At 60.6% G+C, this 22,348-nt stretch overlaps 8 protein-coding genes and 1 non-coding gene across 9 annotated transcripts; 4 read left to right on the top strand and 5 right to left on the bottom strand.

Annotated features, from left to right (window-relative positions):
• The first annotated feature begins 24 nt into the window (after positions 1-24).
• Positions 25-3,478, top strand: LOC62_04G005388 (uncharacterized protein). Its single transcript, XM_062771921.1, has 9 exons — positions 25-215; positions 265-414; positions 453-596; positions 645-806; positions 903-1,397; positions 1,437-1,703; positions 1,742-3,001; positions 3,062-3,181; positions 3,251-3,478. The coding sequence occupies exons 1-7, from the start codon at positions 80-82 to the stop codon at positions 2,413-2,415; spliced, it is 2,028 nt and encodes a 675-aa protein (XP_062627905.1). The 5' UTR covers positions 25-79; the 3' UTR covers positions 2,416-3,001; positions 3,062-3,181; positions 3,251-3,478.
• YBL036C (Pyridoxal phosphate homeostasis protein) lies at positions 2,441-3,355 on the bottom strand (the record flags this gene model as incomplete). Its single annotated transcript, XM_062771922.1, has 3 exons — positions 2,441-3,001; positions 3,062-3,181; positions 3,251-3,355. 3 exons carry the CDS (start codon positions 3,353-3,355, stop codon positions 2,441-2,443), a joined length of 786 nt encoding a protein of 261 aa, XP_062627906.1.
• A 357-nt stretch (positions 3,479-3,835) lies between the features above and the next one.
• LOC62_04G005390 (uncharacterized protein) lies at positions 3,836-6,442 on the top strand. The gene is made up of 7 exons (XM_062771923.1): positions 3,836-4,095; positions 4,138-4,459; positions 4,494-4,852; positions 4,886-4,986; positions 5,025-5,307; positions 5,337-6,145; positions 6,185-6,442. Exons 1-7 carry the CDS (start codon positions 3,864-3,866, stop codon positions 6,407-6,409), a joined length of 2,331 nt encoding a protein of 776 aa, XP_062627907.1. The 5' UTR covers positions 3,836-3,863; the 3' UTR covers positions 6,410-6,442.
• Positions 6,442-10,844, bottom strand: NOC3 (Nucleolar complex-associated protein 3). The gene is made up of 10 exons (XM_062771924.1): positions 10,751-10,844; positions 10,401-10,705; positions 9,329-10,365; positions 8,786-9,279; positions 7,897-8,738; positions 7,514-7,675; positions 7,302-7,380; positions 7,069-7,173; positions 6,593-6,969; positions 6,442-6,545 (listed from the first exon to the last, which is right to left on the bottom strand). Exons 1-10 carry the CDS (start codon positions 10,808-10,810, stop codon positions 6,527-6,529), a joined length of 3,480 nt encoding a protein of 1,159 aa, XP_062627908.1. The 5' UTR covers positions 10,811-10,844; the 3' UTR covers positions 6,442-6,526.
• A 331-nt stretch (positions 10,845-11,175) lies between these two features.
• On the top strand, positions 11,176-11,502 carry LOC62_04G005392 (uncharacterized protein; the record flags this gene model as incomplete). Its single annotated transcript, XM_062771925.1, has 1 exon — positions 11,176-11,502. The coding sequence occupies one exon, from the start codon at positions 11,176-11,178 to the stop codon at positions 11,500-11,502; it is 327 nt and encodes a 108-aa protein (XP_062627909.1).
• A 221-nt stretch (positions 11,503-11,723) lies between these two features.
• On the bottom strand, positions 11,724-11,794 carry LOC62_04G005393. The gene has a single exon. It is a non-coding gene; the product is annotated as a tRNA-Gly (tRNA).
• Positions 11,795-12,108: 314 nt separating this feature from the next.
• Positions 12,109-14,108, bottom strand: LAC1 (Laccase-1; the record flags this gene model as incomplete). Its single annotated transcript, XM_062771926.1, has 2 exons — positions 12,109-13,473; positions 13,533-14,108. 2 exons carry the CDS (start codon positions 14,106-14,108, stop codon positions 12,109-12,111), a joined length of 1,941 nt encoding a protein of 646 aa, XP_062627910.1.
• A 1,440-nt stretch (positions 14,109-15,548) lies between these two features.
• LOC62_04G005395 (uncharacterized protein) lies at positions 15,549-16,835 on the bottom strand (the record flags this gene model as incomplete). Its single annotated transcript, XM_062771927.1, has 1 exon — positions 15,549-16,835. One exon carries the CDS (start codon positions 16,833-16,835, stop codon positions 15,549-15,551), a length of 1,287 nt encoding a protein of 428 aa, XP_062627911.1.
• A 4,541-nt stretch (positions 16,836-21,376) lies between these two features.
• On the top strand, positions 21,377-22,168 carry LOC62_04G005396 (uncharacterized protein; the record flags this gene model as incomplete). The annotated part of the gene is made up of 1 exon (XM_062771928.1): positions 21,377-22,168. The coding sequence occupies one exon, from the start codon at positions 21,377-21,379 to the stop codon at positions 22,166-22,168; it is 792 nt and encodes a 263-aa protein (XP_062627912.1).
• Between the last annotated feature and the right edge of the window lie 180 nt (positions 22,169-22,348).

Raw genomic sequence — 22,348 nt, forward strand, 5'->3', positions numbered from 1 at the left:
GATGCAGCAACCGTGCATTCCGACCATCGACCACGCATCACATCATTGACATCTTGACATCTATCTAAAGCAAGACACAATGAACACTGACGACGCACTTGTTCAGCAGCTGGGAGAGCTGGTTCATCGCTCAGATCAGGGCAATGACGGCTACGCGGACAACCTCGGCAAGCAGGCTGCCATCCTCGCCCAGCTCGCTCAGGACCTTCGGGAACGTGCGTCACTGGCATCTGGATGACTGTGGCACAAGCTCACACATCGCAGCCAGCGTTCGAGACCACGTCGGAAACTCTGGACTCCCGCTCCTTCTCGCTCGCATCCTTGAGAAGAAGCCACCCACCCCCAGGCCAGAGCAATATGAAGGCCTGCTGGAACAGGTCGGCCGGGCGGCTGCCAACTTGGCTGCGGAGACTCGTAGGTCAGGATGACCGCAAGTAACCTGACCGCTACAGCCTCCAACGTTGACCGTCTTGCAACGGCCCACTACCCGGAGCGTTTGATCGATATCCTCGGTACTGACTTTGGTCGTTGCCTCCGCTTGGAGGTTCTGCGGCCTCTTGTAGCCAGCCTGTACAACTTGGCGAAGGGATCAACTCGTGAGAACTGAGGCAAGAAGTCATTTTCGTCTCAACTGACTCTAGCAGCTGCAGTTTCAAAGGCTCTCGGAACTGCACAGGCTACGAGTACTCTCCTTTCCCTCGGTAACCACCTGTACACCCCCGGTGTGTGGGCTGGTGACGACCACTCCACCCGCGCCGCCATCGTGGGTTGGATCTATGATGTGATTGACGAGGCTTTACCAGAGAGTGAGTGTAAGCGTCTAGTGACGAGAAGCGAGACCGTCATTGGGCCCGATACTTCCCAGCTCGGACCGCACGTAGGACACCAGCTGACAATGGCAGAGGGCGCCCCGGCCTACTCGTTGTCAGCAAAGGAAGTGGCCCTCTTCATCCCGGCCCTGGAAGGAGCAGCACCTCGCAAGGCTCCAGTAGACCTTGAGGACATCACCGACTCGGTCGGCAACTCATGGGAGGCGGACGCGAATATCACTACGAACGCCGCAGCGATTCTGGAGAGGTTTGCCGAGGCGGACAAGATCGACCCTGCTGTGCTGCAGGACAAGTCGGCAAGCGAGGGTCTCTTCGACTTTGTGCAGAATGCCGAGGTTGCGCCTTGGCTCAAGACCAAGGTATCCGCCGAGGAGGCCGAGGAGACGGAGAAGGCTCTGGGCACAGCCAAGGGGTCTGTCGCCAAAGCGATTGTCCACCTGTTGTCGGAGGCTGGAGACAAGATCCCAGACTGGGTGTGGGCAAGGATCAGGCTTTGGCTGTCGAAGAATGATCGCGAGGACCTGGTGTCCGTTGCGCTCCTGGCGTATGGCAACCGGGCCCGTAGTGGTGAGTTTCAAGGTGCAGTGGCCGCATCTGACAACCCAGACGCCGCGTCCGAAGCACTGCTCAAAGAGGAATTCATCCTGCCCTCGCTTGTTGCCCTTCTTGTGCCGAGCACACCAGTCAGGACGCAGCACTCGCTCGTTGGTCTGCTCCGTAACCTGTCCATTCCAGCCAAGAACAAGAAGATTCTCGGCGACGCTGGTGTGATTGAGGGCGTGCTTAACCTTAACCCCTGGGTTGAGCAGCGCGATATTGTTGGCAGTGTGCAGGGCGGTGCCATTGGCGTTATCAAGAACCTCGTGCGGGAGGGTAGGTGATTGGCTCCCACAACTGTGCTCACCCACCAGCTCCGAATGCCGTCCGCTTCTTTGCTGCGCCAAACGGGCTTGACCCCCTGCTAGCTCTCCTCAAGCGCACCGACGACCCAGCGATCGCTCTCGAGGGCGACCGTGTTCTGGCTGCTTCCACCAGGTCGCTGTCTGACTCTTCTGCCCTTGCCGGGGCCGACAAGGCAGTCACTGCCGCGGTTGAGCCTGCGCGAGCCAAGCTCACCTCACCCGAGATCGTCGGCGCTCTCAACCGCTTCCTCATCTCTGGTGCAAAGTACCCCGTTCTTCTCAATGAGGCGGTGGTCGCCCTCGCGCTGCAGGCCGCCATCGGCGACAAGGCCGAGGTCGCCAGCGCACTGCTGGCGAAGCACCACGTCAAGGGTGCGTCCAAGGACGTGCATGAGCGGTTCGAGGAGCTCGACGGCAGCGCGATCGAAGCAGCCGAGGGCCAAGTGGACGTCGAAGTGGGCGACAAGAACACCACCCGCGGCGTCGATGTTGTGGCGGCTGTCATTGCTCCCGCAGAGGCCGGGCCAAGCGGCGAGATCCAGGCGAACGCCGTGACGCTCGTTGCGCATCTCGGCTCAAGCGAGGTCAACGAGGTGATCAAGGCCGCTGTCAAAGCCGCAAAGCTCCAGGGCAACGCCGTCGCCGACACGCTCACTGTGCTCCTCCCCTCGCTCACCCTATAGATTATACCATGCAACATGCAATGTACTACTGCTTCCTCGGACGCGCACCAAAGATGCGCGTGCCCACGCGGACCGAGTTGGAGCCGTCCTTGACAGCCTCAACAAAGTCGGCGCTCATGCCCATGGAGATCTCGAGGCTCTTAACCCCCTCCTCAGCGGACGCGTACACGCCCTTGGAGGCGAGGATGCGCGCGAGGTTCGCGCGCGTCTCCTTGAGCGCCGCGAAGTCGGGGTTCGGCGTACCCTCGGCATGCGACGCCTCCCAGCTGCCAATAGTCATGAGGCCGCGGACCCTCAGGGCAGGACAAGCGGCGCGCACATGCTCGGCCAAGGCGACAAGCGGCGCAGTGTCGTCACTCGACGCAGTGAGCGGCTCGATGCCGCTCTTGGCGTCCTCGCCCGACGTGTTGACCTGGAGGTAGACATCCAGCACGCGTCCGCTCCCAGCCAGCGCCTTCTGCAGAAGGTCGGCGAGCTTGACGCTCGCCAGGGTCTCGAGGACGAACACGTTCGGGATCGACGCGAGCAGCTTGGCCTTGTTGCTCTGGAGCGAGCCGACAAAGTGCCAGCAGATGTCGGCGGGGAGCTGCGCGCGGCGTCAGTCAGCCAGTGCGGCGGTCGGCCAGAGTGTGGATATGCAACTCACGATAGCCGCCTTGTCGGCCATCTCCTGGATATAGTTCTCGCCGAAGTGGCGGTGTCCGGCGTCGTACAGCGCCTGGATGTCGGACGCGGGCTTGATCTTGGAGATGGCGACGAGGCGGGCCTAGGGGCGAGCGTCAGCGAGCTCGACATGGACTGTCCTCTGAGCAGATCAGTCAGCCACACCACCCACCTCGTGGCCTGCCGCCGACGCCGCCTTGATCTCAGCCAGCACGCCCTCGACGTTCTCGCGCAGCTCGGCGCCCCGGTCGGGCGTGTACTCTAGCGACTGGGACATTTTCGGGCGGGTAGGGGGTGCGTCTTTCGTAGACGCGGAGCGAGAGAGCGGGGGAGCGAGGAGGACGAGCTGGCGGAAAAGAGGTCGGGCGAGGTGTGTCGCTTTGCGCTGCATAAGCGTTTGTGCGAAGAGTGCGATGGAGAGAGAGTGAGAGGAGCGGAGCTCCGGTTCGAAGTCGAGTTGCGGGTCACGTGAGTGCCGAGGCGGATCTTGCCGTGTGTTGCTTTCGACTTCGGTTTCGGCGCAACGTTGCTATCCACAGTGTTATGAAGGGGCTAAGAAGCGCAAGTGCAGCCTAGAGCTGATGCTTGGCTGTATGGGCTCTGCAGTGAGCTTTGCTCGACGTGCAGTGTGGACATTGTTGAGGGCGCCTCAGTGCCACCGAACCACTGGCGATTTGATTCCGCTGACATCACTCGCGACGCGACGAACAACAACAAAGACAGACGACCTCGACCTCGTCCATCTCGACCATTAACACACGACAACACGACACCTCTTCGCCAAGATGGACACCCCCGTGGCGCCCTCGCAGGCGTTCACGCGCATGTCGACCATCAACCTGGCCCAACCCCACTCGCTGCACCCAGAAGCCTGCAATCCGACAATGGACCTGGTCGTCCTGTTGCACGAGGACGAGGGGAGGACAAAGGTGGCCTTGTGGCGCATGGCGTCGGGGAGCAAGGTGTGGGAGGTGGATATTGTCGGGAGGATACTGGGGCTCGCGTGGAGCCGGGGCGGTGAGTTGACCCGTTCTACGGCTGTGATCTGACATTGGCTAGGGCTGGTGCTGTCGTTGTTCGTGCTGCGACTACCTTCCTTCCCGGCTGCGAACCCCGCCTCCGCGGTGGATAAGAGCACTATTGAGCACCGCTCAGTGCACACGGGCGAGCTTATCAAGTCGGTTCCCGCGCCGCGCGCGCTGTTCGGCAGCTTGCAAGCTATCGACTATGGGGCCGTGACGGACCGTACCCGCGCCCCGTGGTGGGAGATGCGGTGGCTCGAGGGAGCTGAAAGCTGGCCCACGCCGCAGCCGGGATCGGCACTCAACCTCATCGAGCAACTGCCGCGAGTCACGCCAGTCGACCCGCCCAAACCTGTCATGTGAGCTTCGTATCGCAGAGGTAGCTGACGCCAGCCTCAACCCCTTCGCGCCGATCCAGCCCACGGCAAAGGCCAAGCCCGGCGCCAACCCCAAGCTCGCGACCTTTCCTTCCCTCCTCCCCACGACGCCACGCGTGTCTCCAGACGTACTGGCCATATCGCCACGCGGTGCGACGGCCTCGCTGCTGACTGGCACGCTATTACTGCCAGACGGTACGCCGACACCGACGCCACGCTCGACTCTGGCGCTCGCTGAATCCGCCGACAAGCTCGAAACGCTACTGGACGTGATTCTGCGTGGGCTCGAGGCGGCGCAGAATGCGTTCAAGGAGAGCGAGAAGCAGACTATGATTTGGAGGGAGGAGCTCGAGACGTGTGCCGAGCAGCAAGGAAGTGGGTGCCCTTGAGGGATGGAGCTGACCACAGTGTCGACGCCTGACGTGCATGCCGACTTGTTCCGCCTGCTCATGATCAGCCGGAGTGGGCCTGCCGTGGCCGAGTGGCTCGGTAATCGGATGACGAACAGGGTGGGTTGCAGTGCCGTGAGCCAAGGCTAACCCTGCAGACGGTTGCCAAGTGGGAGTCGACGCTCGAGACTGCTTTCAGCACGATCAAAAAGGTCATCACCGAGAGCATCACCCCCGCCCTGGAACGCATCATGCTCGTGCTCGACGAGATGGCGGGTTGGTCCTCCGACCTCGTCGAATCGGACCTGGTCCTTGACCCCAAGGGCATTGCGACGGCAAAGGACATATGCCGCGGATTCTCCCTGCTGGTCGAGGACATGCGCCAAGCCTCCGAGCTGGAAGAGGCGACCTCGGCAGAATGGTCAAAGTGGCTCCGATATGGTGCGTACACTCCATGGTCCCGCTGACAGCAGAAATCTCGCGCTCGGCCGCCATCACTGACGACTCGGTGCCGATCGTCACGCACGACATCAAGCTCGTGTGGTCGTTCATGAAGAACGGGTTTGTCAACTCGCAGTTCCGACAGAACTTTCCCGTCGGCTCGGCGAACGATCTGTTGCCTGAGGGCTTGCCGAGGCCAACGACGCCGACGGTGCTCAACCTCGACTCGACGATCCGCAATACGCTCTCCCGCCTCACCGGCTCTCCACGACTGCCAGAGTCCGTCGCCTCTCCACCGCAGGCACCAGATTACAGCTGGAGCTCGTCGCGTGCCTCTCCACGGCCGGACGAGCCATCGTTCGCCCCATCGTCACCCGACACAGTTGGCGACAATGAGAAGGAGCCCATCGCGCCGGAGGAACCACCCCGCGTCCTCGAACGCGAGCCGTTCCCATGGGCCAACAGCCTAGTCGCTGCGTGTAGCGCCATCATCGCCTCCTCACGCCCACGGAAGCCCGCGCCGGAACCTACACCTGACCCCCTCCTTACGGCGTTACCAAACACACCGTTGGCAGAGCGGAGTATCGGATTCCTCCGCTGGCTCGTGGCCACGGGCCCTAGTGGGCTGGATATCGTCGCACACGACCTCAACTCCGGCGAGGTACACGCGGCGCGTCTCCAGCTTGAAGACGGCACCATCACCCAGGCTGCATTCTTTGACAACGATGATCTTGCGGTGGTGTTCGACGCTGGGGGCGAGCACCATCTAGGCACTGCGAAGGTCGCCGCTCTGGCTGAGCTAATGGCAATCGTTGACCTCGCGGCGTTGGGAGAAGAGGTGGGTCACAGATCTGCCCACGAGCTGACCCATCTCCAGAGCATACCACGCGCCGCACTGCCCATCGACCGCCGCCGCAGCCTCGGCAGCTCGCGACGACACGGCCTCACCGCCGACCCCTGGCTGCTTGCGCTCAATGGCCGCGCTGGCCGCCGCTCCGGCTGCGTCCTCGTGCGCGGTGGAACACAGGTCGAGGCGCTCGATCTCGAGGGTGACGAGGAGGAGGAAGAGGAGGAAGTCGAGGAGGACGTCGACATGGAGTAGGCGCCGGCGCACCCGGCCGCACACATAGACCGCATTACCCCATCTACATTGCATGCTACTACTCTACATCTACTCTGGCGTTGAGGCATTTTGTACGTCAACCCGTTAGACTCGTGCTTAGAGCTCGGAGAAGATCCTGCAAAGTCAGCGACCACACCAAACCAACCGTTGCCGCCGACTCACTCGTCAATGACCCAAGCCTGGTCCCAAAGCTTGACCTCGACCTTGAGGCCCTCCTGCTCGCCCTCCTCCTTAACGCGGCCGTGCAGCTCCATGTCCTTGCGGACGCACGCGACGTCGCCCTTGCGCATGCGCAGGAGCGGGCAGAAGTCGTTGCCGCCGTCGCCGACGTACACGATCTTCTCGTAGCTGTCCTTGCCGCCGTGGGCAGCGACCCACGCGTCCAGCTCGTCGCCCTTGCACATGTTTGCCAGGCAGCCGACCTTGCACGTGTGCTGCGGGCCGTCGGCGGGCACACGGCGGCCAATGTGCAGGCGGTCGCCGGCCCAGTGGGCGGGGTTGGTGATGACCTCGTTGAAGAGCGTGGTGAGGTTGTGGTGCTAGGCGTGGGGTGAGCGAACGTGCGCGGGGAGGGAGGGAAGGCGAGATAGCATGCTTGGCGAGGATCGGCAGCCGCCTCGCTCCGCTCGGCGACTCACCTCAAGAATCGTCCCGATGTACACCACGTTCGAGTTGGACAGGCAGAGGAAGTCGGTCTCGCCGCGGTCCTTGAGGGCCGTGACGGCGCGGCGCATGGCGGGGTGCTGCGGGGTCGTCAGTGAGCTGCTACGGCCGAGAGAGAGCCATAGCAAGGGCACTTCTAGTGCCAGAAAGGGAGCGCTCAAGCTGTTGCCTGCCCGTAGTCTGCTCTCTGCACGCCGCAGACACTCACGAAGGGAAGGATCCTCAGCGCGTCGAGCACCTGCTCCTTCTTGAAGCCGGCGTCGAAGAGGTCCGCCATGGTCTGGTCGCTGAGAGGGGGTCAGCCGAGCTCTAATCTGGGTGCGCCTTGCCCCGTGCCCCCTCTCCGCCGAACATAAACGCAGAGACGATAACAGAGGCAACGGCGCCGCTGTTCGCCGGGCTGACGCCCGGCACACTCACACAACATCAGGCGTGCACTGGCTTCCGTTCGTCTTGCGCTGCTGCAGCGCGCGGCGGAGCTTGGTGCTCAGCACCTCGAAGACCCAGCGGTCCGTGTCCTGGTCCACGAAGGACCAGTCAAAGTCGAAGACGACGAGGTTCTTGGGCATTGTGGTGGGGCTGCTGGGCAGGGTGTGTGATGGTGGTGGAAGCGGTGACGCCGAAAAGTCAGAACAGCCCGTGTCCGAGTCGGCTCGGCTTCAGGGCCCAGCGACAACGGCGATGGTGACCACGTGTGTGGCGCATGGCCCGGAGCCCACAAACTCAGCTGCCAGCGCAACTCCCGATGCATGCATGCAATGGCCCCTCTAACGTACAGACTCGCCTCTAACCCTGGTGCCTACACAAACTGCGCGTCCCGCAACCGCTTCGCCTCCGCCTTGACCTTCTGCTCCCAGTGACGCTCGGCCAACCCGTCGAGCTCGTACAGACTAGTCGTGTAAGGGTTCGTGAGCTGCGGGTCGTCCATCTCGGGGCGGTACACTCCGTCGAACATGCGCTCCTCCGTGTCGAGGAGGTTGGCGAGCTTGGTCTCCTTGGTCGCGAGGCGGCGCACAAAGTTGAGGGCCTCGCGCGCCGTCGCGGGCGGGAAGAAGAGCGCGCACTCGCACATGCGCTTGGCGAAGGCTGCTGCGCGGAGAGGAGGGGCGGAAGCGCTGGCGCCGAACCAGCGGGGGAAGAAGACGCTCTCGAGACACCTGAAGAGGAGTGCCGAGGTCGAGAGCGTGTGTGCTGGTGGCCTGTCTGCGCTTGCACGCTTGACGCCAGCGTTGCGCTGCACTGCGGCCGCCTGTGCTGTCGCCTGAGTCATCTCTGGCGGGTCCTCAATGCCAGTGTCGAGTGCCAATGGGCGGAGGAGCACAAACAGCTCGTTGACGAAATCGCTCAAGTCGATGTTGAGCGCCTCACCCTGTCCAGAGAGCAGGTCGAACGCCGTCACGATGCCCAGCATGCGCGTACGCACGCGCTTATGTGAGCCGACAACGTCGAGCTCGTCGTCATCCGAGTCTAGTGTGTCGGCAATGATCTTGCGCAGCACCTGCAGCAGGTCGCGGAAGAAGTCAATGTTGATGAGGTGGGCAAAGTGCGAGATACCCTCGAGACCGGCTGGAAGTAGTGGTGAGCGGCCGGGGAACTTGAGGATGGAGAAGTAGAGGACGAAGAGGTTCTTGAGAGTTTCTGTTTGCTGTGGCGTGTCAGCTTGAACAACTCCGCCACGACCACACCACTTACAGTGTTCTGCCTCTCCTCCAGATCCACTTCAGCCTCAGCCTCGGCCATTTCTTTCTGGATTTCCTTGAGCTCCTTCTCGCGCTTGCGCTGGTTCTTGGTCTGCCACTGCTTCCTGATCTCCGACTTGAACTTCTTCTCGGGCTGATCGCGGCGGTCGCGTCCCTTGCCCTTCTTCTTCTCCCACATCGCCGAGAGCTCGGTGCGCAGGCGGAGGTGCAGAAGACAGGACAGAACATTGGGGTGGACCTGGAACTTGCGCTCCTTGATCATACGAGCAATCAGACGGACGAGTGCCTGCGAGTAGGTCGACGTGTTGTCGGACCGGAAGACGGACACGAACGAGTTCAGGATGAGCTCCGAGTCGTCGTCCCATGACCTGCGGCCGATGCGTCCGACTAGCACGCCCATGATGTTTTCGGAGAAGTTGAAGTGGGGCGCCGAGACAAGGAGCTCGGCCATACACTTAAGCGCCACGGAGCCGAGAGGACTCTTGCCTGCGTGATGTCAGCTCGGTGAAGAGAAACACGCCAGCTGCACACTCACCCTTGACTTCGGCCTCCAGAGACTTGAGGTACGTCTTGTAGTTCCTCACAAGCAGCTTCTCGCCCTCGCGCATCCTGCGCACCTCGTCACGGACCTTCTCGGACTCCTCAGCAGCTGTGAGCGCACGGATGCGATAGCCGGGGATGAGGTCCTTGTACACGGCAAGCAGGGAGAGCATACCGAGCGCACGGACCGAATTGGGGACGGGCAGCGTGCCGTCTCCCTCGGGGTTCGGCACGGTCGGCAGGGAGAAGGTCGACAGACGCGTGAGGATGGGAGCGACGTCGATGAGCTCGCCGCCGCCGAGCACCTCGGCACCAATGGTCGCCATCTGCTCCTTGGCCGCCGCCATTCGCTGGGCCGTCTTCCACCCCTTGGCCGCAACGATCTCCGCGACGCCCATCCGTCCGAAACGGCCAGGCTGGGCAGCCATGCGCTCGGCCTCGGCGTCGACGTCGGACGCGTCGTCCTCCGACTCTTCCTCCGACTCGGGCTCGACAGGCTTGGGAGCGGCAGGCTTCTTGGGCTGCGGCTTCTGGAACTTGGTGCTTCCCTCCACGAGCTGCACCTCGCCGGTAGGCAGCTTGATGGGCAGTCGGCCCACCTCGACCATGTCGTCCTCTTTGGTCTCCTCCTTTGCCGCCCACCGCGACCGGCCAGCCATCTCGTACTCGGCCTCCTCGGAATCCGCCCGCTTCTTGCGCTTCGGGTGGTCGGCGCCGTCGTCCTCATCGTCGAGATCGGAGATGTCGGAGATGTTGTCGTACCCGGCGTTCAGCTCAGAGTCGAAGCCAGAGTCAGAGGCGTCCTCGTCCTCGTCGTCATCCGAGCCGTCGGCCTCATCGTCATCCTCCTCATCATCCTCGTCGTCGTACCCTGCGCCGAGCTCCTCGTCGTCCGAAAACTCGATGTCCGAGTCAAAGTCATAGTCCGAGATGTCTGACGCCGAGGCAACCGACGGAGCCTTCTTCGCCTTTGTAGGGAAGTTCGATCGGCTCTTCTCATTCGCATGGATGCGCTTCGTCTCCTTGGTCGTCCTGAACGTCAGCACTGCTCGCGGCGCATCACTCACCTTGACAAAGCCTTGGTATCCAGTCCAGCCAAGAACCCTCCCGCGGTGCCGACCTCCAGCCCCTCCTCCTCGCCCAGGTCCATGTCCATGATGTCGTCGTCGCTGTCGTCCTCGCCGTCGGAAGCGAACGCCGTCTTCGGCACAGGGATGACCTTCTGGTCACGCAGCTTGACCTTCTTGGGCTGATCGGGGCGGCGCTTCGGCTTGCCTGTTGGCCCGCGGTCCGCGCGCTCCACATCGTCGGCGCCGAAGCCGGTGGTGGCCTTGCCCTTGGCTGGCTTGCCGGGCTTGGACTTCTTAGGCGCCTGCGGTGTGAGCGAGTACCCGGGGACCGCAACATCGTCACTCACTCCTTCTCCTCCACCTGGAGCCTTCCTCTTTCCTAGGGCCTTTGCTGAAGGCTTGCCCATGTTGATGTTTGTGAGTGTAGAGTGTCGTACGTGCAGTTGTTGTCGAGATGCACTCAACTCCGTATCTTCGATCTTTCAGAAATTCTTGGACCGGACCACGTGGCTATCGGTAGAATTTGATCCCGCCCGTGCCTGAAATGGTTGTGTGATGGCCACGATGACGACAAGGTCTCAACATGTCAACTGATGTCTCTTCTTTGTTCTTCACACTCTCCTTCACTCATTTCTCGTCACATTCGCTGTTTCTCTCTAGTCTTATCGACTCGGAGACTGCGTGATCAATCCAATCTCCCATACGCACCGCCCCACCCGCCACAATACGCCCCACCACCCTCCTTGCCCTCCTCCCGGCCGCGCTCCTCGCCATGGCCTCCCCAAACAAGCCGCCAGCCCTCCTCCCGGACCACACCTACATCCACGTGTCCTCAGACCTCCCACCGGACGCAATCGCTGCTGCTGTGTCCTCGTCCTCCCAGCCGGACGTGAAGCTCGAGTACCGCGGCCCCGTGGGCGAGCTCGATGGCGAGTACATCTTCGAGGTGGCCTCCAAAGCTGGCGAGCCGGTCAAGCGCTCTGGCGATCTGTGGTCTGCGAAGGGCGACTCGGTCGTGCACTCTGTACGCTCCGTACCAGGGGTCGGTTCGGCAGAAGTGCTGGAACACAAGCAGCGGAGCAAGCGCGACGAGTTCTAGGTCTCGGAAGTCGACTGGGCTCCGACGTTGTATCGCTATTGCATTGGGTCACAACTGACTCCGGCCCACCAACCCACACAGGGTAACACACTATCCAGCCGTGTACTGACGCCTGCGCACTTCCGTCACCAGTGGCACCGCACCGCCAGCCTTCCCTGACCGACGGTGCGAGCAAATAGGACGGCAAAAGGGAACTGCGATCTCACGATCCTCTCTTGCTCTACACTGTAAGGGAGTCGAACCCCTGCCGCGTCCATGGCAAGGACGCATGATACCGTTTCACCAACAGTGTGGAAACCGTCTCACCAACAGTTCGATGGGAGTAGCGCAGGTGCCGACTAGAAGAAGGGACCTGAGGTGGGGGCAGATACGGCCGGATTGGCCGGCCTTCTCCACGTCCAATGTTGCCGACATCGCCTCCGACATAGTGAAACGGCTCAGCTCGATGTGCTCTGATCCCGACAGCAACAAACCGCCGTTGCAGTGCATGTCATGGCATTCATTATACTGACTCAAAGTGAATATGGCAAGAAAGAGATGTCCGTGCCCACGTTCCTCTAAAAGTCCCTATCCCGTCCCCCCTAAAAGTGTCCTTGACCGTTACCCCTACGCCTTGCAGAGCCTTGCCACGTCGGGTGGAATGCTGAGACCCTTGATCACGCCGGGCTGGTTGGTAATCGTCAAGAGCAGGCCCGTAGCCATGTGCCAGCCGATGTGGCAGTGGAGGGTCCACACACCGGGGTTGTCAGTGCGGATGCGCATGACGAGGTGGCCATTCCCGGGGATGATGACCGTGTCGCGTCGCGGAGGGTTGACGCGGCTGAGTCCGTCGGTCGGGCCGGTGAAGGGGCCAGTGCCGACGCTCAGGACCCAGAAGGTGTGTCCGTGCAGGTGGAACGGGTGTGGACCATCGTCGAGGCTGTTGAAGACGAGGTCGAACACACCGTTGGCATCCTGGTTGACGTACGAGACCTGGTGGCCGAGGCTAGGCTCCTGTTCCAGCGCTGTCGAGTTGTGCACGATCGCGTCCGGAAGGGAACGGATGGCATTCAACGAAGACTGGCCGGCGGGCAGGGGCCTCCACGACGTGTTGTTGAAGTACATGAGCATCATGTTGTCGGAGGGGTCGGCGCGCCCCTGGAAGGTGAGGTACTCCACACGGCCTGGGGCTGGGGCGTCAAGCTTGTCGGCGGGCACGAAAATGGCCTCGGCGCTCGCCTCGGGGAGGGTGTTCCACGCGTCCGGAACGGGCGCGTCAACCGGGTTGGTAAAGTAGTTGCCGTAGCGCAGCACGGACAGAACTGTGCTGTTGAAGTTCGGGCCAGTGTACTTGAGGTCCTCGGTGACGATCGCCGTGCGGATCGAGTAGGCGCCGGGCGCCTTGTCCAGCGTCACCAACACCGAGTAACGCTGGGCGACAGCAATCTCGACGCTCCACGTCTTGAACGGCTCCACACTGACACCGTCGACCTCGATGACAGTCAGCTGGTGGTTGTCGATGCTGAAGACGCTCGTGGTGAGGGTGCCTGCATTGATGAGGCGGAGGCGGTACGTCTTGCCAGGCGCCAGATTGACATTCAAGCGGCCAAGCGGTGCGTTACCACAGACGTTGGTCTCGTTGTAGATGCTGCCCACCGCGGCCGGGGTGCCCATCTCGTCCCGCTTGGCGTCTTTGTGCTGGTTGGAGGGAAGGTAGGCACAGCGCGCATTCGAGACACCGTTGATCATGTTACCATCTGGGGAAGGCTCGTCACCAGGGTTACCGTTGATACCGGTGAAGGGCTGCATGAAGCGCGGCATGAGGGACGTCGCCATGGTGTTGTACGCGTCGTTGAGAATGAACGTGTACTCGTCGTCATAGGGGTTCTTGACCATCGCAGTCTCGGTGGGCGAGTGGATGATCAGAGGGCCAAAGAGGCCGTCGGTGTACTGCTCGTTTGTGTGCCCATGCCACCAGTACGTGCCAACATTCTGTGTGGTGTCAGGATACCCGCCAAGCCACCAGCCACCTGATCGGCCCCGCAACTCACCTGTGCCTTCCAGCGGTAGATCATCTTGCCTCCGGGGGGGATCGAGCACTGGGTGATCGCGTCTGCGCCGTCCATGAAGATCGTGCCGTTCTGAAGCATGCCATGCCAGTGGATCGTCGTCGCGTTGGCGAGCGCGTTGGTCAAGTGGATGAAGACCTCATCGCCGAGGTTGGCCTCAAGGATAGGGCCGGGGCTCTGGCCGTTGACGACAACAAGCGGGCGGAGGACACCCCCAGGCGTCGAGCGCACCTCGGAAACCGTCCAGTGGTAGTTTCGCGTCTGGGGTCTGTCGCGGATATTGAACCTGCGGTTCGAAAGGAGGTAGCGTCCCGGGTCTCCGAGGACCAACGCGCGGGGCACAATCGGTGCGATGTCGTCGCAGTTACCGCTCGGGGCCATGCCTCTCGCCTCCTTGAAGTTGCCGTCGTCGTCACGTTTAAGATGGCCGTGAGTCGGTGCGGAGCCGTGCGCGACACCGAGAATAACCACCACAACGAGTGCGAGGGCGGCGAGCACACCCACCAAGCTGAGGCGTCCCTTGTCGCGCCGTTGGTGCTGGTTGAGAGGGGGCAACATCGGGATCGACGTGAGGACGGAGATGACGAGGTGGGGAGAGAACAGTCTCGCTCGGGCAGGCTTTTGAACAGTCCGATCTGTCGTTGTTGCCGGGTCCTGCGGCGCAGTACTCAGTGTTCGGCTGCGACGAAGCGACTCGGTAGTACAGCTTGGGGCCATTGCACCGCGATCGGGTGCGAGGGCTGGCAATTATGGTGCTGCTCCCACCGACGCCTGGCAGCCTACCAGGCGAGCAAGCCGAGCGTGAAGGAGCATCACAGCATGTCGGCGATCAGCGATGGGCAGGGGGTGGCTGCCAAGCCATGTCTGAGCGCGGTGCGAGAGATGCGGGCAACGAGGTGGACATTGCGAAACGGCGTGTGCGTCATGTTGTTCATGTGACGTGGTGCTCGACGCGGACATCTTGCGGGAGGACATGCCGAAGCGGCGGGAGTGCCTGGTGTTGACAGAGGAGATGATGGCCGCGGGAATGTGTGACCGCCTCGCGATGCCGCGGAGGCATGTCGTAACAACTGGGTGGGGCAACTGACTCCAGCTCACCAGTGTCGGTGTCTGATATCTCCACTGGCTCTGGAAGGGGTTGCTCGTCGGGACGCACGCGTCAGGGAAATGAGCGGCCTGGACGGCATGCACGCGACAATGTCTACGTTGTGGCACACGACAGTGTCAAGGATAAGAGAGTTGGAATTAGCACCTGACGTCACGGGACTCTGGATACATGACATCCGACGACGGGAGACTGCTGCGGACAGTGCCTTATGGTGACAACCCAGACCCATGGACCCGGCAGCAGAGTCGCCACGAACCACGCCAGTCAGATCCGCGCCGACTCGGCATCCCTCGGCGTCTTTGTCTCGGACTGGTCAGCTATAGCCTCTGGCGTGCGCAGCCGATAGCAATCAGACGAGAGAAGATAAGGAGGCTGGTAGGAAGTGTCAGGAGTCGTCAGCTTGTGCTGCTTGGCATCTGGGATGAGAACCTGACCTTTGGGAGAAGCACACAACCACAGTGACCCAAGCACCGCAGGGCCGTGTCTCCAGTGGCCTGTGGCTGGTTTGAGGCCCTGAGTGGGTCCCGGCGCCTATGTATAGGTTCGGCGCAAATCGGTCTCATCCAGATGCATGGCGAGTAATGAGGGGCATTGCATCGTATCGATTACCTCGTGGAGACCTGTCGTTTGTTGTGGATGTGGGCGGGCGACTGACGGCGAGTGCCACCGGCTGCATCAGTGCCCGTGCACAACCTCCCCACGAGGGTGCCAGCCAGTCGCGCCGAGCAGGACTAGCTCCTCCAGAGTCATCTCCAACACGGCACTGGCCAGCCGCAGGTTCTGGCCAGCTGGATGTGATCTCTATCATGTGAGGCTGACGACCTAACAACATTGGTATCCAGATCGGTACCCATGATGCTGAAGAAGATCTCGCTCTCGTCCGATGTCATCTAGTTCCACCCGCGATCTATCCGCATCCCTGCTTCCTTATCAGGGACATACAGTGGCTTAGCAGGCGGGATGGTGGCCAAGTCGAAAAGCCGAGCATCCACCTCGGCCCTCCACTCATCGAGCGTGACGAAGCGGAAGAGGCCATCCCACCCGCCCCGCTCCACGAGCATCTCGGTGAGACAGCGCACCCGTTCCTCGGGGCTGACCTTTTGCTGATCGGATATGATAAGCCCGCGCTCGAGCCACGCTTTCTCGACCGCCGTCGCAAAGCCGGCCGCGAGGTCGGAATTGGTGACAGGGTTGCCAAAGGGGAGTGCAGCGGAGTCGACCCAGCTGCCGTCGAGTACCTCTGCGCCGACGAAGACAAACCGAGTACCGGGACTGCGCTCTTGGCGGTATATATCGTTGTAGGCTTTCCGCTGGACCTGGGACATGGCGCGTGTCATGAGCCCACACAACCAACCCATCGGTGGGTCGGGGCTGAGCCAGTAGTGTCGAGACGTGGGCTTGGGGATGCTGGGGCCGGTCCACAGATCTGTTGGGGTGAAGATTAAGACGACTTCCGAGCAAGAATCGTCGTAGACCAGGTCGAGCCTGCCATCACGCAGGTCGGGTTGCCGGGGGTCATATCGCACGTTGATGATCACCCGTGGTCGGGGTCCAAAGCGAGAGCGAATATTGATGTCGGGCATGTGATTGCCCTCAGGGCTGAGCCTCACAGCTCCGGGCACGCCAGACACGGCATCGCGCACCGGCGGGGACACGGTGAAGTCGGCAAACGTGATGAGCACCTGGTTCTGATTGCCATTATCGTCCCATCTGAACGGATCGCCGGCGCTCGTGTTGTACTCATACGTTTGGTCCCAGCGGCGTATAACGCGGGCCCGCGCGGCGAGGTTGAAGTGCTCGACAGCGTCGGGCGCCTTTTTGCTCCATCTCCCACTGCGCACCAAGCGCGCGTCTTCGAGGTCAATGACGTCGAGGTGCGACTGGAGGTGCTCGATGGCCGGCTCAGGCCACCGTAGCCCGGGGACACGGCGGGATGCCGGTTCAGAGGTGGATGGCGCGAACAGCTTGACAACGAAGCCCTGCTCCCGCTTCTCCACAGGCTGGTTGGATACGCGGACAACGACGTGCGAGTACATTCGGCGGGCGGTTGCAAGGTGCAGCCCCCGGCATGTCGCGCGGAGAGCTGGCAAGCACGAATCGTCGGCGTATGACACGATGCGGTCCACCACGTGAGGGTACGAGGCGTAGTCGAGTGATGATGTCGCGGCCTCCATCATTGTCGGTCTGTGAGGCCGAATGGTCAATGGATGGATGTGAAGTTGTCTCGAATTGTCTCGTTGTCACGGAGGAGAGGGTTAAAGGACACCCCGACAATCGACCCTCGGTGCCTGGAAACCACCTTTCTCACATTTGGGACAGCAACCTTCGCCAAAAAAATACGGTGACCTTTACTCACACCAGTGACCTCGGCGCGCTGTCGCCATACTGTGGGTACTGTATGTGCACACCGGCCCCCGAGGGTGTCCTGCATGCTGTGCAAGACATCCAAACACTACAGGGGAGTGTCTCAGTGCCCCCACAGATGTCCCTACCCTCGTCAATGGTCCGGACCTTTGATACCAGTACAGCGTCTTGGATCTTATGGGCTCTTTTTAACCAGTATATGTGCGTGCTGTAAGTACACATGTGACACCTCTTCGTCGTAACCTGACACGCTTACCCCTCGGTCACGCTCCGAGGGACCGGTCGACACTCTCATGGTCGTCAAGCAGTTTGGTGCCAGTATCATCCTCCTCATCCATTGGGACGACACGCTGGCGACATGTCGGCAACCATCGACGTGTCAAACTCAGGTTGGAGCAAGCGCACCTAGTCAGCTCTCGCAACCGCTTCAGTCTGTTGCCCACCCTCGTACCAGTCCACCCGGCGCTTTTCTCCCTGTGCGAAGCTGTTTGCGACGAGTCCCATTTCTAATGTGTCCGGAGAATGCGGCCAGAACTTTATCACACTCTACTTAGATCTCGGATCTACATAAGGAGCGGGAACAAGATTAACCATGGCGTCTGGAGACAGTGGAGGGACATGCCGATACACACACGGTGTGCAACAACATGCTGTGAGTACTTCACGACTTACGCCCTCCTGACACGTTCGAGTCAACCGACTACAGTAGGTTTACATCTTTCATCTCCACGGCTGCTTTCAACCTTTCGGAGGACGGACCCCGGCGGAAGGTGAGCAGACATGGGGGGGGGGTGGGGCCGAACCCAGAGTGAAGTGCCTTTTCCGCAGCTGATACCAACGCCCTTATCTCCCTGGAAGCCCTGGTGCGTGATGTATGGTCTGGACTCTTCGCCAAGCATCCTGAGATTCACGCCCTGGAGCCGACACTGACGCGTCGGCACCGACTTACAGTGCACACCCTCAACACGATCTGGGCTAACCACAGCACCTGATCCAAACAGCTCATGGCTGCACCGGCCCCTGACTCTGTAACGCCAAGGGAGTGCGGAGCGTTTTCATCTGCGCAGCAGGGACAACCTCGACGCATTCGATGATCCGCAACACTTCCGAGGTGTGTGAGGCGCGCGTCGCATCGCGCGTTTCACGCGTCTGTGCGGCATATGACCCGAGATTGCTCTGGTTCTAAGCACACAACACAATTTTCTTCTGGGGTCAACAGCAACTGTTCCAAACATCTTCGCCTTCTTGTGCCCAGAGACGCTTTCTCCTTCTTGTGCCTCGAGACGCTTGCACCCTTGATGTGGTACTGTCGTTTTCAGTCACTGGGGCAGCAACGTCGGCGAGGGAATGCAGCCAAACTTTCGGTATATAAGGTCACCCTCTGTGGCCAGAAGAGTTGTTTCTCATCTAATCAACTCATTCCCCTCACTCTTAGTCACCACAATGTTGGGGTGGCAGTTGTTGGTGCTGCTTGCCTTGGGTCACTCTGTCCACGGGGGCATCTTGACTGGACAGGTGAGCGACTTCTTCAGAGAATTCTAACAAGCACAGAACGCACAGCGTCTGCGCCGCGCCGAGGACGTTTGTACCTCGCAGTGGAGAGCAACATTTGTGCGCGACACCACGCAGAAACCGAGAGTCATTTCTGTCCCCGCATCAGAGTCCCTGTGCTGTGAGGCGCCATGTGTGGACCACGCCAGCTTCAAAGTGGACGAAGTCTTTCGTAACGTGTCACTTCCCAGCGAAGCCCCCTTTGACTTTATCAACCTCATTAAGGCCAGCCCCAGTTACGACGCGAGTGGCGCCCAGATGACCATGGAAATCGATACCATCTGCGAAGGGATAGAGGTGGGGCAATGTTCACAAACCAGCTTCACACCGGAGGTTCGGACCCAAACCTTCAAAATCGAGCTCCAGCGCACTTGCTCTGACCTCACCACTCCTTGGATGGAGGTGGGAAGCGCCGAACTTCAACAAGCCATTCGACTGAACAGCGGCGAGCTCAGCGGCTCCTGGAGTTGTAATCAATGCACCTCGCCAGATGCCTCACGCAAGCGAGCATCACAGTGCTCTCGTCCCGGTGAAGCGAAGCCATTCTGGACGGATGGACCTGGAGGTGAACCCGCACCAGAAGATCTACTGCAGGTGAAAACGCCGAACTGCTGGCTAGTAGCGTTCACTCAGATGCTCGCTTCACGGCCGAGGGGGCAAAGGATCATTCAAGACACAGTTGGGGTTCGTGATGCAACCAAATCTGAGCACGATGCCGCTTGGATAAGGCTTCCAGGTTTTCCAGAGGAAGATGTTTCCTACACGGACATCAGGGACACGTATGAGGCTGTTCCGGGATCTGGCTGGTACGTGATGTGTGGTGTGGTGTGGTGTGGCGTGGTGTGGTGTTCAGATGAGGGCCTCTTTCAGCCTCCAGACCGCTGACTATAGAAGGTGGGTTGGCGCCTTTTTCCGCGCAGCTACGAAGGCTGCGGGGTTGCAGCAAAACTGTCGTCTTGGGGATGTCGGCGAGGTGAGTGTTCAGTCAATGGAAGTCCACTAAGATAAAGATCATGAGGCCATTCTTTCGAACCCAAACCCTGTGGTACCGCGATATCTGGGGCGGCCCACCTTACAGAGCGACAGCAAAGGACCACTTCTCCGACATGTTTCTCGAGTCGAGCAATCTCTTCACCATGGTCGGAATCACAAAAGGGTCCGCGCACGACCATTTCATTACGCGTACCGACGACCATATCTACTGGGTAAGCGGCTACCAGAGGAACCCGGATGACCCCGAACAAACCCTGTAAGTAGACCATTCCATTCTGCCGGTTCCACATTTTTCTGGAACAATCTCCTGACTCTCGTTTGCAGAGTCACTTTGAATGATCCCATGACACGCAGGGGCAAATACGACGCCGAGACAGTTTACTCTGTCCAGGAGATGCGGGAGTTCGTGGGAGTGATCTTCCAAGAGGAGGGAGGTGGGCTGTGCAAGGGCGTGCCGGATAACTACTACCAAACTATCGTGAGGAGGCAAAACGACCCTCCCGCTTCCTGTGAAGTGGCTTCGAGTAGTAGCTCGTCGGAGAAGAGTTCAACGACAGGGACGAGCACCTCCAACAGCGACATCACATCGTACAACCCCGCCGAGACGCCAATGCCCACTAGCCCGTCCGGCAGCGGTCCGTGCATTCCGCCCGTTTGTTTCCCCGTTTTGTGTGAACCGCCTTGCGTGCCTCTCGTCACCGCCACCGGTGTTGTCGTTCCCATGAGCGCCTGCATCGCTCACCCGACGCTGTGTGTTTTCATTGTCGGTAGCACCATCTTTGGTGCACCAAACAGGGACAAGTTCGATTTTACCTACACGGGACCGATGCCAACTGGCACTGATGTCATCTCTGTGGGTGGCGGCGCCCAAGAAACCTCAACTGGTATGCCAGAACCGCCGAATCCTTCCTCCATTATCCCCTCCCCGGCCTCCGAGGGCACGAGCCCAACGAGTGACTCCGCTGTCCCAACGAACTCCATCTCTGACCTCCCGAGCCCCACCATCAGCTCAACGAGCGCCAGTGATTCGCCTGTGCCAACAGACCCTTCCACGCGTGACGATATTTCTACGGGTAACAGCGACTTTGCTACGCCAACGGATGGCGGCAGCACTGCTCAGACCACGGAGTCTGGAGGATGGCCCTTCGTGGTTCCTCCACCAATCGGCAACGATGACGGAGTGACACTCTCGAGCTCTACTGAGACCGTGTCCTCAACGAGTGCCAACGCTTCACCATCCACAAGTGCCTGGGAGTCGCCAACGTCATTCAATCCCTCCACAAGTGCCGATAACTCGTCTGCGCCAACCCTCTCTCCGAGCCCTAACGGCTCCCCGTTGTCTCCTACAAACGACTACTCCACTGCGACCAGTGACTTGCCTGCGTCAGCTGTCGCTCCCACGGGCATTAGCGAATCCGTTACGGTAACCGAAAGCGGTCTTACTTCTCAGACTACCGATTCTGGAGGTGGGGTCGGGTTTCTGCCCGGTGGCGACGATGATGGAGTGCCGCCCTCTGATAGCAGTGAGGTGTTGATCTCCACCAGTGCTGGCGAGTCCCCTGCGCCAACGGACATCGGGGGCCATCCGGAGGTTGTGGGCATGAGCTCTATTTCAGTTACACCCACCGACATCAGCGGCAATGCGGAGACTGTGATCTCTACGAGCACCGACCTTGGGACCGTCTGGAGCTCTACCAGTACCACAGACGATTCCAGTTCCAGGATCGAGGCCAGCCCCACAATTCCCAGTAACTCGGGTGTGCCAACCGACGGTAGCGATACCACCGACACCGACACTGGTGCCACCGGCATGGAGGGGCTTCCGGACGTTACTGGCTCCACTGGCACCAGAGACTGGGACGCTGTGCCGACGTCCGGTATCGGAGTCTCCGATTCTGGCACCAACACTGGTGGCTACACTGGTGGCTTCGACACAGGTGCATCTCCCGACGTCGTGGGTTCCTCTTCGGCTACTAGTGGCTGGACTGTACCGACCCATGTGCCGACGTCTGATGATGCCGACTCTGACACTGGCACCGACGCTGGTGTCATCGAGATGGGCGGGACCATCGCACGTGGTGACAGCACTAGTAACCCCCCCGGCGCCGTGAGCTCCTCGACTAGTAGCGACTGGAGTGCACCAACCCATGCGGCAACATCCGATGATGGAGGCCCCGCTATCGGTGCCACAGACACTAGTGGTGACGGTGTGAACACCGCACCCCTGGATGGCGAGTCTTCGAATGGCGACCCTTCGGCCGGCAGAGAGTCAAGCACCGACAGATTCCTTCCCAACAATCCCGGCAGTGGCGAACCATTCAGCCCGCAGACTTCATCGACAAACGCCCCATCTGATTCCCTCGATGGCGGGGATTCCGCTACCGTCTCCACCCCACCTCCCGACGGACTGGCGATCAACATGGCGGCCAAGCCGGAGCCCATGGCTGTTGTAGATATCACATCTGGAACTATCTCGTTTGCTGGGTCGACCTCAATCGCGAGTGCTGACGGGGCGGGTGTACCCTCTCTGCCGGCAACCACGGGTAAGCCCAAGAGCCACTGCCCTCGTCGTCGACGCCGCCGCACACTGTCTGCGTGGTAGAAATATCTCTTGATACGCATGCCCTCATTATACTCTGATTTGACAGTAACGCCTACGTCGCATCCTTGATGCACAGTGCCCATTCTGACTTCTTTCATGTCTACATTCTCCATATACAATGGCCAAGCGGTGCACGCCAGATCGCAAGTATAGAAGGAGTCACATACACCATCCAGTTTC

This window comes from Vanrija pseudolonga, chromosome 4 (assembly GCF_020906515.1).
Source record: "Vanrija pseudolonga chromosome 4, complete sequence".
Lineage (NCBI taxonomy): Eukaryota > Fungi > Basidiomycota > Tremellomycetes > Trichosporonales > Trichosporonaceae > Vanrija > Vanrija pseudolonga.